General features: G+C 50.1%; 6 protein-coding genes across 6 annotated transcripts; 2 read left to right on the top strand and 4 right to left on the bottom strand.

Annotated features, from left to right (window-relative positions):
* Positions 1–104: 104 nt before the first annotated feature.
* Positions 105–866, bottom strand: LTR84_000407 (uncharacterized protein; the record flags this gene model as incomplete). Its single annotated transcript, XM_064844038.1, has 1 exon — positions 105–866. The coding sequence occupies one exon, from the start codon at positions 864–866 to the stop codon at positions 105–107; it is 762 nt and encodes a 253-aa protein (XP_064711898.1).
* A 1,237-nt stretch (positions 867–2,103) lies between these two features.
* LTR84_000406 (uncharacterized protein) lies at positions 2,104–3,037 on the bottom strand (the record flags this gene model as incomplete). Its single annotated transcript, XM_064844037.1, has 3 exons — positions 2,104–2,740; positions 2,815–2,837; positions 2,891–3,037. The coding sequence occupies 3 exons, from the start codon at positions 3,035–3,037 to the stop codon at positions 2,104–2,106; spliced, it is 807 nt and encodes a 268-aa protein (XP_064711897.1).
* A 1,803-nt stretch (positions 3,038–4,840) lies between these two features.
* LTR84_000405 (uncharacterized protein) lies at positions 4,841–5,957 on the top strand (the record flags this gene model as incomplete). The annotated part of the gene is made up of 3 exons (XM_064844036.1): positions 4,841–5,082; positions 5,216–5,253; positions 5,323–5,957. 3 exons carry the CDS (start codon positions 4,841–4,843, stop codon positions 5,955–5,957), a joined length of 915 nt encoding a protein of 304 aa, XP_064711896.1.
* A 920-nt stretch (positions 5,958–6,877) lies between these two features.
* LTR84_000404 (uncharacterized protein) lies at positions 6,878–8,637 on the bottom strand (the record flags this gene model as incomplete). The annotated part of the gene is made up of 2 exons (XM_064844035.1): positions 6,878–8,040; positions 8,094–8,637. 2 exons carry the CDS (start codon positions 8,635–8,637, stop codon positions 6,878–6,880), a joined length of 1,707 nt encoding a protein of 568 aa, XP_064711895.1.
* A 586-nt stretch (positions 8,638–9,223) lies between these two features.
* LTR84_000403 (uncharacterized protein) lies at positions 9,224–13,354 on the top strand (the record flags this gene model as incomplete). Its single annotated transcript, XM_064844034.1, has 3 exons — positions 9,224–9,459; positions 9,519–12,801; positions 13,184–13,354. The coding sequence occupies 3 exons, from the start codon at positions 9,224–9,226 to the stop codon at positions 13,352–13,354; spliced, it is 3,690 nt and encodes a 1,229-aa protein (XP_064711894.1).
* Positions 13,355–13,858: 504 nt separating this feature from the next.
* LTR84_000402 (uncharacterized protein) lies at positions 13,859–14,443 on the bottom strand (the record flags this gene model as incomplete). The annotated part of the gene is made up of 1 exon (XM_064844033.1): positions 13,859–14,443. The coding sequence occupies one exon, from the start codon at positions 14,441–14,443 to the stop codon at positions 13,859–13,861; it is 585 nt and encodes a 194-aa protein (XP_064711893.1).
* Positions 14,444–16,553: the final 2,110 nt, after the last annotated feature.

The following is a 16,553-nucleotide window of genomic DNA, read 5'->3' as shown; positions in this document are numbered from 1 at the left end:
ATAAATCATCCCCATGGGCCTGCTGCGTCTCGCAGAGGTAGCAAACATTCTAAAAGTCACCAGCGATATCAGCTGAGATGTAAACCACATTATCTCTCACAAGTCTACTTATGCGCCTCAAACCCCCTTTCCAGAATATCTATGAGCTCGTCTAGGCGTCTAATGCTCAAGTCCGTGCACTCGTGCTCCACCAGATGCTCATTCTCATCGTTCGCTAACAATACAGTTGCTGCACCAGCTCTCCGCCCTGCAGTTATGTCATCAACACTGTCGCCAACCATGATCAAACCAGAGCCCAGGTAGCGTTTTGCCAGTTCTAGTGGGTCAGCCCCGGCTAGCTCACTACCTGCCTGCAGCTGTTGTATGGCTCCATCGTCGGCGTCTCGATCCAGTCCCCAGGCCTGTGCAATCGACCACAATCCCTCAGGACTCGGCTTCGGGGCAATGCCCTCCGTGTCTCGCGTGATGATCGGCTCGAATACTTCTCCTTGCAGAAACTTGTCCAGCAGGTGGTGCACAGGCGCCGGGAAATTCCGCGTGCACAAAGCTTTGGGAATGCTGCGACTGCTGAGGTAAGCCATGAGTTGATTGAGCCCTGGCTGAGGTTTCTGCGAGCTCATGGCCGTCCGCTCGATGTGCCGTATCTTGGCCACCGCTCGTGCTTGAGGCGACGTTGGCGCCGGGTCTGGTGGCGATGCAGTGTGGGACAGCGCCGCTTCGACTGGCTGACTCGAGGAGTTGAGTGACGATTGCGACTCTGTCTGCAACCCAGAATCTGAATCTGGAACGTTGGACAGATCGCGGATGTGGTCAAGTATATCAACTGATTTCGGAATGTCGAGCGCTGCTCGCATCTCTTTGAACATGTAATTCTGTGGTAGACTAGGATGGCATATAACATATAAGCATGCACTGCTTGGAGTGGCAAACATGATATGATAATGTAATTGATCAAGGGAATGGCGGAAAATCAAAGTAAACAATCGTACCATAGCGTCCCATCAACATCAAAAACAATCCCCTTCAATTGTGGCCGTTGGCGGCCTTCTTTTAGTTCAGGGTCCAGAGGCGCAAAACATCTTCGGTTCTGTCCCGGCGTGCTGCTAGTCGCCATCAATGCCACATATACTGTTGACACCAATGCACGCCGTGAAACAACACCCAGAGATCGAGTCCTCAACAATGATCGTGTCTGTATCGATAGAGGTGAAATTTGTCCCGAGCTACCACCAACCGCGGGACAATTTGTTGCGAGACACTTGGCGAGACCGTTACGCTGCAGGAACATCCGAAGCTCAACCGATCAAGGCTAAGATTTCTGAATCTTTGATCTTGTATGGAAATCGTGCAGACGAATATATTCCGAGACCAATTACTCTTACTCGATGAGTCGTGACTCGTGACGCCGTGATTTTGATGCCAAGCATTCCTCGCAAGCCTCAACGCTAACACCACTGGCACGGGGATCCACATCAATCCTTCAGGATCGTTTATCTCATGGCTTGAGCGTGATGGGACGTCTATCGCGAGTATGCATTTGCTGTTTGTGTATTTGGTACATGATGTCCATATACACAAATGGTGTCAAGGCATCTTATCGTGCGTGGCCGTTGAAACCGAATGCAGATATGTGGTTGTCAAGGTAGAATGCTCCATTTCGACTTGAGAACAATCGCAAATTCAGGAATGTTGATTTATCTAGACTACCAATACTGGGTCGCTTTGAATTTCCCTTGCCTTGAACACCAGTATTCTGTGGACGCATGCTCGGTACGCAGTGGATATAATGCAGAGGGGAAAAAAGCAGTGTGAATGCGCAAAATATATGTCATTAGTCTGATCTGTCCGCCTTGAATGCGCCTGTGATATATGCAGTGTGAAAGCGCTCGGAAATAAGATAGAAGTACGAATTCTTGATGAGGTGTTACCACATAGAAAGCGACGTCCCAGTCGTGCACTTCGGACCAAGATAAGCTCTCACAGATCAGCCATTTCGAATTGGTATGCTGCTTTGGCTCTTGAGTGAAGATCAACTGGGAAGATCATTTTCGTCGTTCTCGACATCTCGTCAAGGTCGCGGCGACCTCGGGGCACAAAGAAGGGTCATCGGCGAGGCATTGATTCGGCTGGTAGTTCATGCCAAGCGTTGGGTTGTTGTCTTTGAGGTGTGGAATCCATCTCATGCGGGATCATTGTCTGACCACCATCCATCTCGCGCGGTTCGTGTTGTGGAGCGCTCTGATAGTATCCTCCCTGAGGACCTCCGTAGTACTGATAATGCTCTTTGTTGTCGTTCGGGGACGTAGGTGCAACAGCAGCCGCCCCAGATTTATCGTTGCGCTTGCGCACGAACAACCACCATGCTCCAAGGCCGATAGCGCCCAGAACCGCAAGTCCTCCCACAACACCCCCGGCAATCGCACCGGTGTTCGATCCACCTCCACCTCCAGACTCGCCAGATCCTGTCGCCGAAGCTCCGGCGGCTGTCCCGGTGCCAGTCGAGGATGAGGTGTCCGAAATCGTTCTGGAAGATGTTGTTGGAGAAGAGCTGGTGTTTCCCTCAGATGTGGACCCAGTCGTCGTGGAAATGGACGGAGTGGAAGTGGAAGAGGTAGTAGTAGAGGACCTGGACGTTGTGGGGGCCGTAGTAGGACTGGCCTGGAAATTCGAGAAGGTTGTGCTAATGATTTGACCAATTGTTGAGATCGGAGCGAGCGTAAATAGTTCGACATCGGCCTTACTGCAACAGGAATTAGGGTCACTGTTGTTGGTACTGCAGCAGTATGTGTTCAGATCAATGCTACACTGGAAAACCTGTATTCCGTTTCCTGGGTTATCTACATCGACTTAGTATGACGGTCATTTGCTTTAGATGATGAGTGCAACTCACTGTCTTGACAGAACTGAGGACAATTGCCACTGTTCCAGGCTTCATCCGTACAAGATCCACGATAGAGTCTTCCGTCTTGATATTGACAGAGATGGTTTGACAAGCAGTAGTATGAGCTACTGCAACAAGAAGCTTGACCGCTGCCATCCGAGCATGGCGCATCCGAGGTTGAGAGGTCACCGTTAGGATAATAGCATGATTGCGCCGCTGAATAGCTCAGCACAGAAAGAAGGAGGGTCCAACGTAGCAACATCTGGATTTTATATATGTGTAAAAAGATCCTCGCTCGATCGTGGGTCGTGTACGTGGTCCGTCCTTTCCAATCCTGCTCCCTTGCGGAGTATTGAAGTGATAGCAGCCAGACCAGTCAGTCCTTGAGAATTGATCCGCCAGTGAGAACGATAATTCAATTATCGATCTTCGCATTCAACAGTGCCAGAAAGGGGAGTATGCGATGGAAACAGGAATGAGCGACAGACAAGTGGCACCGGAAGGTCACGAACGTAGAAAACTGGGAGGAATTGAGGAGACGAGCGACAAACCGTACGAACTTCGGCTTATCGTGCATGGTCTCCTCAGCCTCAACTGGCCCGCGTTTCAATTAGCTTGATCAGGTAATTAGCGTGTCCAGACCAACCGGTCGCACTCTAACCATGGCGGATCGGCGTCGTTACAGTGCGGCAACAGCGTGAGCCAGATCAAACAGGGTTTGCAAGTAGCCCATTATTTAGTGTGGCAGATGGGGGCCGATGGGAGGACCATTTGGGAGATAGCCACATCAGATCAAGTATGTTACTCGCTGAAAGGCCGGGATGAATATCCACTTAGCAACATGGCAAAGGTTCTCGAGCTTGTCGTGCTGCGTGCAATCTCCCTTTGCTTGAAGTCGGGAGGGGGAAGAAATGGAAAATGCTCCATCCCAGGCCCGCGATTAAGTTTTGGGTGAGCACGCCTGACGAGTATGCGTAAGGTACTTTTAGAAGCACCGCCTAGCCGTCCCGCTTAAGTGTGCCTTCTTAGCAAGGCCAGCATGAAGAGTTCTCCGGACATTCTTCGAGGCGTCCATTTCCTTTCACTAGAATCCCAAAAATATCGTGATGGTAATGTCGATGGTAGAATGTGATGAAGAAAATGGTGAAAATGACTGATAAAAATGATAATGTCTTAAGCCTCGTGTTCTCGTATTCCCTCCATACTGTATAAAGGATTAGCGTATGCTATACCTCAACTCTCAGCTTTTCGGCCGGGATTGTTTATCAACATGAAGTGACCAACACCTGCTGAGAAAGGCACATGTGGGTTATCCAGTTAGCAACTTGGCAGTGCCAGTGGCGACAAAGGGCGAAAGTGGTTCTTGTTTTGTTGTTGACAGAGGGGCTGGGGAGTGGACAACCAAGCAAAATATGGTCATTACTGCCTGAGGCTGCCTTTTGCTGCCTGGAGCAAATGCCCGAGCAACTTGGCCGAGGGGCGCCCGCCCACCAAAAATAACACCTGTGTGCACCTGCAGCTTACCCGTGGGCCGCAACAACCCCCAGCACTGATTCGCGGCCTGCGTGTCCGTGCCACTGCTACACTCGCCTAGCGCACCAGCTGTCGGCTTGAGTCCTTGACAACCCACGAGCTAACTACCTAACTAGGACTGAAGTGGCTTTCGACACAGGTCGATTTGATGCTTATTCAAACTGTTTGGGACGACAAAGATACTTTCAACATTATTCCGCGTTCAAGTTGTCGACATTTGTCTTTTGGGCTTATTAGATTACGGGCGCTTTACAGGAGCTCTTGGATCTGTGGAAGGAACTCGGTTTCGATGTTGCTGTGCTCACTCGCTGGATGTCGTTGACGTTTCTCAAAGTCCACTCGCCGTTCGGTGCGCGATATGTCGTCCGAGCGGCTGTGTTAATGGTGGTCATCTTCACATTGCTATTATCGTATCTTTTTTTTGATATGCCTATTGCTTCGAAACTTGGAACAAGCATAGCGCCAACAGGACAAGACGACTCGAATCCAGAGTCGACAACTGGAGGACCTCATGTCGAATTTGTGGTTGCCTCGATGAAAGGGGACGATACATCTTGGTTTAAAAAATACATCCCCCGTTGGAAAGCAAACGTTTATGTCGTCGACGATGCATCGGCACCATTGACGGTGCCGAAGAACAAGGGTCGCGAGGCAATGGTTTACCTGACGTGAGTAATCCTGATCTCGCCTCCCTTTTGAAGCGAGTGCTAGGCTTTCCATTGCTGACTTCGGCACTTTTATTTCCAGACATATCATAAACAATTATGACAAGTTGCCCGATGTTATGGTGTTCCTTCATAGCTTGAGATACCAATGGCACAATGACGATCCACTCTTTGGTAAGTCAGCATGAGAATGTCGTCCCCTAATCTCCGGTCCGAGTCTGACTGATTCGGCACTATTTTCAGACGGAGTACCACTGATGCAATCCTTACAACCCGAATACATCCTGTCACAAGGCTACGCCAACCTGCGATGTGTCTGGTCCCTGGGTTGCCCCGCAGAGATCCGCCCTCAACAAGCCAACACCCGACCCGAAGGAGATCAGGCAGGGCAAACGCAAGTCGTATACGGCGAAGCGTTCAAAGAACTATTCCCAGGCGAACCAGTCCCTGATACAGTCGGAGTGGCATGCTGCGCACAATTCGCGGCGTCACGCGAAAAGGTTCTCGAGCGTCCGCGCGCAGACTACGAACGCTATCGCGACTGGGTGCTCAACACGACGCTGGAGGACAGCATCAGCGGCCGTGTCTTGGAATATTCGTGGCATCAGATATTCGGCCGCCCGCCCGTCCACTGTCCAAATGTACAGGAGTGCTACTGTAAGACTTACGGTCTGTGTAATTTGGACTGCCCGGAGGACTATCGTTGCCGGGAAAGGTGGCACTTCCCACCGTCAGCGACTCTGCCTCAGGGGTGGCCGGAATATGGTTGGAAAGGCGAGTTTCGCACCCCTGAGCAGTTGGCGGAGATGCGCCTTGAGGCTATGGTTCTGTCGTCTTCAGCAGCTGCTGACTCGACTGTCGCTGTTGAGACGGGTTGAAGACACGAAGTGCAAGTCCTGGAATTTGAAGGCATCTTCTCAGCCAGGCGACCGCTAGGAACAAATTGCAACCATGAAGCGAGTTACTTACAGCGGCTGCTTCACTGCCATCACATGCAGGACCCAGCGAGATGGCCAGTATCATGCGATACGGACGTTCTACTAACTTACGCGGGGTATGGCCTTTGGGGAATCAGAGTGCAACTCAGAACACAAGTGGCCACCTAAGAAAGCGAGTCCTGTTTCGCGACCACTCGATCTCTCTCGCGGTGGGCTGATCGGTGAAACGCGTCAAGTTCCAGGAGATGTCTTTGAATGTTGACAGCCCGGAATCCTTTGAGGCCAGGCTTTAGACATTGAACGTCACGTCACGCGCTGTTATCAGCGTCACAGTTCTACACATCGACCACTAGAGTTCAACAACCCTTGGGTTCAAACTGCCATCGACCAGAACTCTCGAGTCGATTTAAGTCAGGCAATAGCACATAGCTACCTATCTAGCTCCACATCTGGACCTCTGGGGTGGTAAGGCGCTCACTATGTCGATCAGGAATGAGATCTTGAATATGTAGACCATACATCTCTCATCAGGTCACAGTGGAAATTCCATGGTTTTAGTGATCGTCATTTGTCAATTATGCTTTTAGAATTATGTTCTGTTTATTTTTCTTTATCTGTGTCTCCTTTCTCGGGTCCTGCACACATTGATCAAACTCAGCACCAACACCAAACGCTCTATGGCCGATGGAAATGACCATGACTAGACGTGGAGGGGGTATAAATGCTATTAATACAATAATTCGACCGCTCCAATTGGCCCATGCACGCGGCAAAACATATGAGCAAGCCTGTTTCCCTTTTATCGAGCGCATGGTCGATTGTGAATATGATGATTGTGTGCAAATGTGGGATCGAGGGCATTACCGTCTTGCTCTCTGCGCTTCCTCATTCATCTCCACAGCTTCTCTCTCTGCTCTTTCATCCTCATCCTCGACAGGTGCTGTGAAGAACTCGTGTTGAAGTGCTTCTTTCGCGCTCCATCTCTTTCCAGCGTCCAACTCCAACAGACCTTGTAGAAAATTGACTGCTTGGGCTTCTCCTGCTCTTAACGTGTCATTCTCCTTCTCTCGACAACTGGCCCAGATAATGATCTTTTCAAGTGTGAAGCCCCTCTCCCCAATGGTCTCGATATTGGTCTCGAACAGTTGCCCGTGCATGGCCGCAGCCGCCTGCATCTTTTTCCTTCCGAAGATAGATGCCATTTCGATCATGGCATCGACATCATCTGCGCTGTTGAAAAAGGGGAACCGCCGTGCTAGTAACGTGAGAAGAATGACACCCGCTGACCAAATGTCGATGCGTGTTGTTTGTGATGTGCATTTCAAAAGTACCTCAGGAGCTCGGAAGCCTCGTGTGCCAGCTCGGTTTGCTCTTCGCGATGGGCGAGTATCTGATTTGGGATAGCCAGTGGAAATCAAGTCTGCCTGTGACTGTAAAACTTGAACTGCATAAGAATTCAAGAATTTATCTTTCCGCTTCTCCCTGGACTCCATGCATAAGCATGGTTGCCAATCGGTACCTTGTCTCTCAGCCAAGCCAAAGTCGACCAGGACACCTTTTCTCTGGGAATGATCATAAAGAAAATTGGTAGGTTTGATGTCACGGTGGAGAATACCTGCCCTATGAACATGACTCAATGCATGAAAGAGGCTTCGAAAGTAGTGTCGCATATCATTGACCAGAAACTCACGGTAGTACAGTCGAAAATCGAGATGCCTAAAGTAGGGTAAGACAGCAACGACTTGGTCGAGATGTCGAAAGGCGGTCAGCAGTGGGCAGATGTAGGGTGAGTCTCGAAGCTCGTGGAGTAGTTCCAACTCGTTGAGGATGCGATGAGGCGAAGAAGTGACATAGATCTTTTTCAATGCAACTATGCGTGGTCTGAAACGTGACCTTGCAGAAGTGGTCTTTGCTCTCTTAGAAGGTCGCTCTATATCGATATATCTTTCAACGTCTTCCTCATCTTGGTCCATCTCATCGGGCTGTTGGAGTTGTTCGGCTTTGTAGACGGTAGAGAATGTACCTGGGAGAATTAGTCAAGATGGAGCTGCAAGCAGGCGCTAGGCAGGCAAGTACCTTCACCAATGCGATTGATAAGTCGATATTTCTGAGAAATGCCTTTGAAGTTCTCCTCAAGCTTGCGCATATCCTCCATGACCGTGTCGTCAATATCGTCGTCGCTATCTTCTGAATTGCCCGAAACTGAGTCTGCGAGGGAGCCTTCATCGTCTGATTCTAAATGAGCCATTGTTCTGGAAGGAGCAGCAGAGGCATGAGAAGTGGCATCCTCATCCTCATGTACAGCGATAGTCGTGTTACCCATGTCGTGTCTGGATCTTTTGCCTAGGATGGTACCAGTAGACTTCCATGCAACGGGCCGCGGTGCATGTGGCTCACTCAGACGACGCGTAGGTGATACGGATGCGGATGCAGGTACAGACTCGAATGCTTTCAACTGTTCCTGCTCCTGGAGAAGAGGTTCGCGAATGGAAGGAACTACAAACGTCTTGTCTAGAGTCTCTGGAGGGGGGTCGGTAGACTTGACCTTCGAGTTCGGGATTTCGGATTGTTTTGAGCGCAAGGCCTTGAGGACGCCGCGGGCTTGCTTGGGCAATTTCATGGTCGCGCGGGCGGCGGGGCGGTGAGTACTCAGTGCCCGTGGGCAGTGGGCGTCTGTTGTTGGTGGGCGGCTTGAACCGAAGGATGCCAATCAATAATAATGCCAGGGTACCTTATGCAAGGCCAAACGCCCGAAGCCGAGTTCCCTTTCCCTTTGTTTGGATGTGGAGGCTGCCACTTGCCCCTTCGGGAAATCCGTCAATAAACCGGCGGGCCTGCAGAATTGCCCTTACCAAGGCGAGGACAAACAATTGATGATTTGGATGGTGAGTGTGCTTCAGTCTGATCAAACTTGAGGTGAATCCACGCGACGTCTAATTTCGAAAAAGAGAAGGAGCGAAAGAGTTGTTTTTACACTGCAGTCGTCGTGGGGAAGTCACGACCGCGACCGCGACCACGACCACGGTCAGCCTTTTATCGTCGCGGCGACCACCTGCATCTGCACCTGCACCTGCACTTGCGCCTGCCATCTACAAGTCACTGCAGTGGCCACTGCCTGGCCGCAGCTAAAACAACAAAACATCACCATTCTGACAGCAACAACGATCCCCGACTTGTTCCCAACTCAAGCACCCCCTTCCTTCATAATGGAAGATCACGTTGATTTCGATATCAATGAATCTCTCAAACTCTACCTCAGTGATGCGACCGCAATACCAACTCCAGAAGCACATCCGGACCTAGCCGACTATGAGCATGACCCAGACAGTTTAACCCCATCTCTAGTCGACACTGTACTCGATCCTGTCCTGGATGCGGTTGCAGAAAACTCAGAAGGCATTCTACGGAGTATCTCATTCGACACCATACAATTCCTGCTAAAGTACGTTCGAGGTTGCATTTCCTATGATGATCCAAAGACTGACAATGTTTCTCGCGTAGGCAATCGTCCTTCCTGTCAGCCCAGTCGCTGAGCAAGATCCTCCACCTCATCGTTTCAGGCTTATCGGCGGCAGCAGATGTTGCGCACCATGACATCGAAAATGACGAACAAGACACCTTATCAAACCACAAGACTCTACTTGAAGCCTATGCTTTCCTTCTCCAATGGACCATTGCTGCCGTGGAGAACAAAGCTCTGGAAAAATCAAATGCCGCCCCAGCTAGAAGAGGTGGCAAAGGCTCCAAAAAGTCGGTCGCCAAAGACGATGCCTGGGACTCGCCCGCTCAGATACAAAGCGCTATGGACGTCATGTGTCGAGCCATGAAGCTCAAGCTCAATCGTATCTTTCAGACCACTTCCGACCGTGACACATTTGTCAATCTATTTACAAGGTCGATATACTTGATCATGGAAAGTGAAGCCAGGGTCAAAATCACTGCCGTCAGAATGTTTTGCTTCAAGGTCTTGTGCGTGGCCGTTAAACATCATGGTCATGCCCTTGGTGCACAAACCTCCATCGTTCAGAATTTGACCTACTTTGAACATCTCTCAGAACCAATGGCTGAGTTCCTCCATATCTTGTCGGAGCAATATGATCATCATCAGTTGTCTTCCGAGATCCTGCGTGAGCTTGCTGCTAAAGAGTTCAGCCAAAGTGACACCAGAGGGCCCAAGTCGGTCTCTGCTTTCATCGTCAAATTTTCCGAACTCGAGCCCAGACTGGTGATCAAAGAAATGGGACTCCTTGCCAAATTTCTTGACAGCGAGGCACACACTTTGCGATGTGCTGTCATTGAGGTTTGCGGGAACTTGCTTGCAGACTTGTCAAAACAGGAAGAGAAAAGTGAGACCACCAAAATCCAGATCAACGCCTTTTTCGACACACTCGAACAGAGGTTTCTGGATACCGCTCCCTTTTGCCGTGTGCGGACCATGCAAGTCTTCATGAAAGTTTGCGAGCTCGAGCAAAAGTTTCCTAAGAGGAGACAGCATGCTGCAGAGCTCGCAATGCAGAGCTTAACAGACAAAAGTAGTAACGTGCGGCGAAATGCCATCAAACTCTTGAAGAAATTGGTATCTTCTCACCCTTTCAGCTTAATGCATGGAGGCCAACTGTCGTACAAAGAGTGGACTCAAAGACTAGAAGCGGTCGAAGCACAACTAGATGCAATGAAACCTCCACCAGACTCCCCTGGCATCGCTGAAACAGCTGATGGCGAGGAAAAAGTTGATGACGAGTTGTTGGACAATGCCACTCAAGTCGCTTCGGAACCAAAGGAAATGACCGAGGAGGAGAAGATTGCAGCGGTGAAAAAAGCCCAAGAGGACGCAGCAACATCAGAGGCAATTGGCAAACTTCAACTCACACGCAAATACTATCTCGAGGCTCTCAGGTTCATAGAAGTCGTCCAAGAAGCATCTGAAACGGCTGTCCAATTACTCTCCTCACCAAACAAGACCGAGGTCATCGAGGTCATGGACTTCTTCGTTACTATCGACGCTTTCAAGGTGGAAACAGCCAGAAAAGGCATCAGGCGCATGCTACGACTCATTTGGACCAAAAGCAACAACGACGAGGGTAAAGGTGTTCAGACCCATCTCATCGACAGCTACAAAGGTCTGTTCTTTGATGCACCAGAGATTTTCAATCAGAATGACGCTGCGAATTTTGTGGCTCGAAATATGATCAGTTTGACCTTTGGTTCGACACCAGCTGAGCTGACATCACTGGAACAATTACTTAGCACCATGTTCAAAGCTGGTCATATTTCCGACCTGGTCATCTCTAAATTGTGGCAGGTTTATGGAGTTAACAAAGAAATCTCCAAATCACAGAGGAGAGGAGCAATCATCGTTCTTGGGATGATTGCTCTCGCAAATCCTGAAATCCTAGTCAAAGAACTTGATACGATGCTGAGAGTCGGCTTGGGACAATTGGGCAGGAAGGACTTTGTCCTTGCCAAATTCACCTGTGTGGCTCTCCGTCGCATGATTCCCACTGCCAAAAAGGCTCAGCAAAAGACTGCCTCTGCCGGTCTTGCCAAAATGTCCAACGATCATGAGGTTCTCCGAATGCTCGCTTCAATTCTACTCACCACGTCGCCGAGTAAAGACTGGTATGGAATGGCAGAACAGGCTATCAGTGCGATATACATTTTATCCGATCATCCTGATGTATTGTGCTCAGAAGTGCTCAGGCAAAAAACCAGACTTGTCTTTCAAAAGACTAAAAACATTCAATCACTTTCAAGAGCTTCGTCACCTGAGCCCGATGCTATGGATATCGATGAGGATGAGGCTGTACCAATCCCAGGAAGTGATGAGGACGACCCCAAATCACCACAAGATGAACTCGAAAAGCCGAATGATAAGCCTTCAACCGCCCTGTCGCAATTACTGTTCACGGTTGGTCACATTGCCATCAAACAGATTGTGCACCTTGAACTCTGTGAGCTTGATTTCAAACGACGAAAACAGGATCAAGAGAAGAGCAAGTCCGATGCCAATCCAGCGCCAGAGAAATCTGCGGGCCCTACACCCGCTCGTCGGAAGAAGACAGCTGCAGAAGAAGTCATGGCTGAGAAGCAGAAAGAAGAAGAAAAGGACGAGCTCGATCTGATTGGTGGTACAACTGAAGACGACTTCACCGAAGCAATTGTCCACATTCGGGAACGTGAGCTTCTTTACGGACCCAATTCACTGCTTGCAAACTTTGGGCCATTGGTGACCGAGATCTGTGCGAACAATACAGCATACAAGGACCGAAAACTTCAGGCGCAAGCTACACTCTGCCTGGCCAAGCTGATGTGTGTCAGCAGTGAGTATTGTGAAAAGAACCTCCCGCTTCTCATCACTATCCTCGAACGCTCTAGTGACCCTATTGTACGATCCAATGCTGTAATCGCATTGGGAGACATGGCAGTGTGCTTCAATCATCTAATTGACGAAAACACCGATTTCTTATATCGACGATTGAACGATGGCGATGAAAGTGTCAAGCGTACCTGTCTCATGACTCTGACATTCCTGATTCTGGCCGGACAAGTCAAGGTCAAAGGCCAATTGGGCGAGATGGCTAAATGTCTCGAAGATGGTGACAAGAAGATTGCCGATCTCGCTCGTATGTTCTTCACAGAGCTTGCCACCAAGGACAATGCAGTTTACAACCAGTTTGTGGACATGTTCAGTGTTCTCACCCAGGATGGTCCTCTGGATGGAGGCGTCATGGAAGATGAGGCGGTGAAGAGGATCCTCAAATTCCTATGTGGTTTTATTGAAAAAGTTTGTGCTGCCCCATTCCGTTGGTTGAGAAAGCTGGGCCACAAGTTGGTCACTCGTTCTTGTTGTTCGATTCGGTGGTCTCTTCACACGCAATATGGTCAACATTGGTGGAATTATCTTCCGCAATCGACCATAGGATGGTGAAAACAGGGCTTCCCGTTCGCTCAGCCGTACTTAAGCTCCATGCCGATTCGTTAGTACTAAAGTGGGTGACCATTTGGGAATCCGGATTGTCGATTGTTTTTGAACTTTTGCCATTTTTGCGGGTTTCTGAGATTTTGACGGTTTGCGTGCGAGAATACACCAAATCGAAACAACAAGCTGAAACTCATATCTTTTGGGACTATTTACTGCACTTTTGCTAACTCAAGTGCACAAATAGGACAAACATGCCAAGAATCTTGCTGAGAAACTCTCTGCTCGACTTGGTCGCTGCGTCAACAAACGACAATGGGACGATACCGCGTACGCTTTGTCACTACTCCAACACAAGAACGACGACATTACTCGCATGATAAGTGAGGGATATAAGATGGTCGAGGTCGAGGCCTAAGGCAAGTCATTCGAGCCTGTATGAGATTACGCATTGACGACCCGAATCCTTTCATGTTATGTTGATCCTGTCGTCTGGTCTTTCATAGTATTGTATTCGTTACTAGTGCAGTCAGGAAAGAGCCTTGGTCCAATAATGATTTATCATATGAGAAGTCTCTTGCTGTTGTGTGCTTATCTATCCAGAAATGACTTTGGACAAACTCAGAAGCCCCAACGGCAACCTGTGGCGCGTCGCTGACTAGCAAATCGCGGCTATGGAATCAATTCCCGTCATTTAAACTGTGTGCATTCGTGATAAGGTTCGTTGCATGGATTAACCGATGGCGAGATTCACTGGTCCATCTCAACGCCCGTGATGTACTGTTCCCACGCCTTTCCAACGACCGCAGTCCAAACCCAGGGCGAATTCAGCTCGCCGAAACCCATCATATTTGGAGACAATGCTGCGCTGACCCAATAATCTGTCGATTCCACTCACGTTGGACGATTCCCCATCCCTCCATCAGGGCGTTATAGCCGGCGAGCCTTTATACTCGCGCGAATCGGAATCACTGCCCTCCTCGGCGATCGAATCATGCCCTCTCAGTCCATCCGAGCCAGACCTCCGCCTGGCCGCGTCTCTCTTGGCCAGAATTTCTCTCCATGCGGCGTTGTCCGCGGCACGGGAGTCGGCCAACGCGGGGCCTGCGCCTGTCGCTGTCGCCGCGTGGATTGCCGTGGCGATGACGGAGCCCGTCGTTGGTGGCGGGAGATGCTCGGCGTCGACTTCGGGGATGGCGGTATCGACCAGGCTGCGGCGGGCTTCGCGCTTCGCGGCGCGCGCCTCGTGGTTGACGCTGAACTCGGTGTGATGTTTCGCGAACAGGGGGACGTGTTTGTCGAGGAATGATGCTGTGGCGGCCAGTGGGTGTGGCGTCGGGATGTGGATGTGATGGTGGTGGTGTGTTGACGGCGATGAAGCCCATGTTGCGTTGTGGGGGTTTTGTGACGGTGAGGGCATCGAGGCGATTATGAATGGCGCGTTGTTGGTGTTACTGCCATGGGGACTGGTGAAGTCTTTTTGTGGTGCCGGCATGTCGATGTGCATGTTGGAGCGAGCTGATGAGCGCGAGGAGGAGAGTGAGAGTGTGTCCGAGGACGATGATGCTGATGTCGGCGAAGTTGAGGATGCCATTGTGGACGTTGTTGAGATGTACTTCGGAAGTTCGAACAGGCTGAATTCGGAGTTGATAGCGCTTTGGTGGACTCCGGTTATACGTATGATGCTTGATTGCGAACTCTCTCAAAGCCTCGTATGACCCCTCCGGATTCACTGCCTCCGGGATGGGAGCTATGGAGCGAAGGGTAAGATTGTGGCCTTCGAAGTCGTGATGATGGCAACTGCTATTAAGTGCGCTGTAACTGGGTGTTGTATTGTATCCTGGAACCCTAAATTGTTCCTGGGGATGGATGATTGTAGTCTTTACCTCGAGAAATCTTGACCAGAGACGTTCAGGGTCCGGCTCGTGGGGCAGAGTGGTATTTGAAGAGAAAAAACATTCTGCTCTGGGCTGACAGCTTTCTTACCAAATCGTGCAGTCCCTCTCTCATGTTGGACCGCTAAATGATGCAGAAGATCTCGGCCACCTGCCTCTGTTCATAATCGCGCATTTTCCAGCAAAGTACGGAGTATGCTAAGAGCTTGTGCCCCCTCCCTCAGGATGCACGGCTCGGAAAAATCACCACTCACGGGTCATAGATGGTTGTCGTGTCCGAACGCCGGTGTCGAAAGATGTCGGGCAAGCGAAGCTGTGAATGGCTGTGATTGAGTGAACGACCTGAGATACTTGGACGAATGCAGATGGTGGGCTGGCCGGCCGCCCTGCACAGCGTTAGGCGTTGCTGACACAGCACGCACTAAGTGTATCAGCAACACGTTGGGTCCTGCCATCTTCAGCCATCTCCGCACACCCCTCCCATGGATTGCAGGTTGTGAGGGAACTCTGAACCGGTACATCAATGATGTGATGCGTGCAAATCATTGCAGTCTTCATCCTGGCCTGAAGTATCCCTCTAGGTATTTGATTTGGGAGACCCAAGGGGTAGGCTCGGCTGACTCGGCAAACAGCCACAATCTCCTCGGGATGATAACCACCAGACAATATACCTCAGCACCATGACATAAAGTCAACCTGTATGCACATACCCACGAACCCAAACCGCTTTCATCCGAATCTTCACTGATTATGGTGGTTGCTGGATACGTACAGTACTTACTGGCAGTGTCTGTCTGGGCTTTGCTGGTGGATGCTTCGAGGTTTGCAAAACGTGCAGGACATTTAGCTCCCACCGGTGGGCACTGATCGGGACCGGATCATCATGGATTGCCGAGTGCTATCGTAAAGGATGCTCCAATAATTGGATGGATGTCAAGACCAAGTCGATGACGAGTTTTGTATGCTGACTCATTCAAGTTGCTGCAGGGCCTCCAACGTGCGTTAAGAGCGTGGAGAGATGCACGAGCAGGACCCTTTCCGCGTAAACCCCGCCCTCGCTGCCAATTTTCCAATCCGAGGTATTTTCGTGATCATCGTATGTCGAGTGGTGGTTAAACATTGCGCTGCGCCCGTTTTCGTGGTATTCCAAAGAAAGAGAAGGCAATGCATCGACATCTGATTTGGAGACGTTTTACTGATGGAAATGCGGGGGTCTAGAAGCATGCCCGAGAGCTCCAGAATTCACCTTTAGAAACTCCGTAGTGCACACCTCACAACGGATCATAAGTACTTCACATGTGTGCATCACGACTAGTCAGTTAACACCATATTTCGATCGTTTTGAGTTGTCCAGTAGAGTTGCATCACTCGAGACTTGTGTATAATCTTAGCCTATTGAAATTAGCGTGCACGACGTGCCATAGCTTGGTCATTTCCACGACACCTGGCATACTGAGAGTGGTATGGCAACAAACCACACAGCTGATAGCATGAGCTAGGAGATAACAATGTACCGCGCTCAGTTTTGTAAGTGACTCCCCGGGCAAGGGAGCTATGTGGTGATAGGAATACACGATTTCCAAAGAGCTGTCCTACCTGCTCAGTTCCTGTGGATGTCGAGCTGATCATGCTTCGCTGCGAGTGCTGCAATCGTGCAGTTTGGCTAGAACGAGAGTTGACCTTGTTTGAACGTTCAGGACTTGAGAATGCCAGTGTTCCTCC

Source organism: Exophiala bonariae (assembly GCF_035927105.1).
Source record: "Exophiala bonariae strain CCFEE 5792 chromosome Unknown scaffold_1, whole genome shotgun sequence".
Taxonomy (NCBI): Eukaryota; Fungi; Ascomycota; class Eurotiomycetes; order Chaetothyriales; family Herpotrichiellaceae; genus Exophiala; species Exophiala bonariae.
The sequence above is the reverse complement of the archived record's forward strand: the minus strand, read 5'-3'. Positions and strand labels throughout refer to the sequence as shown.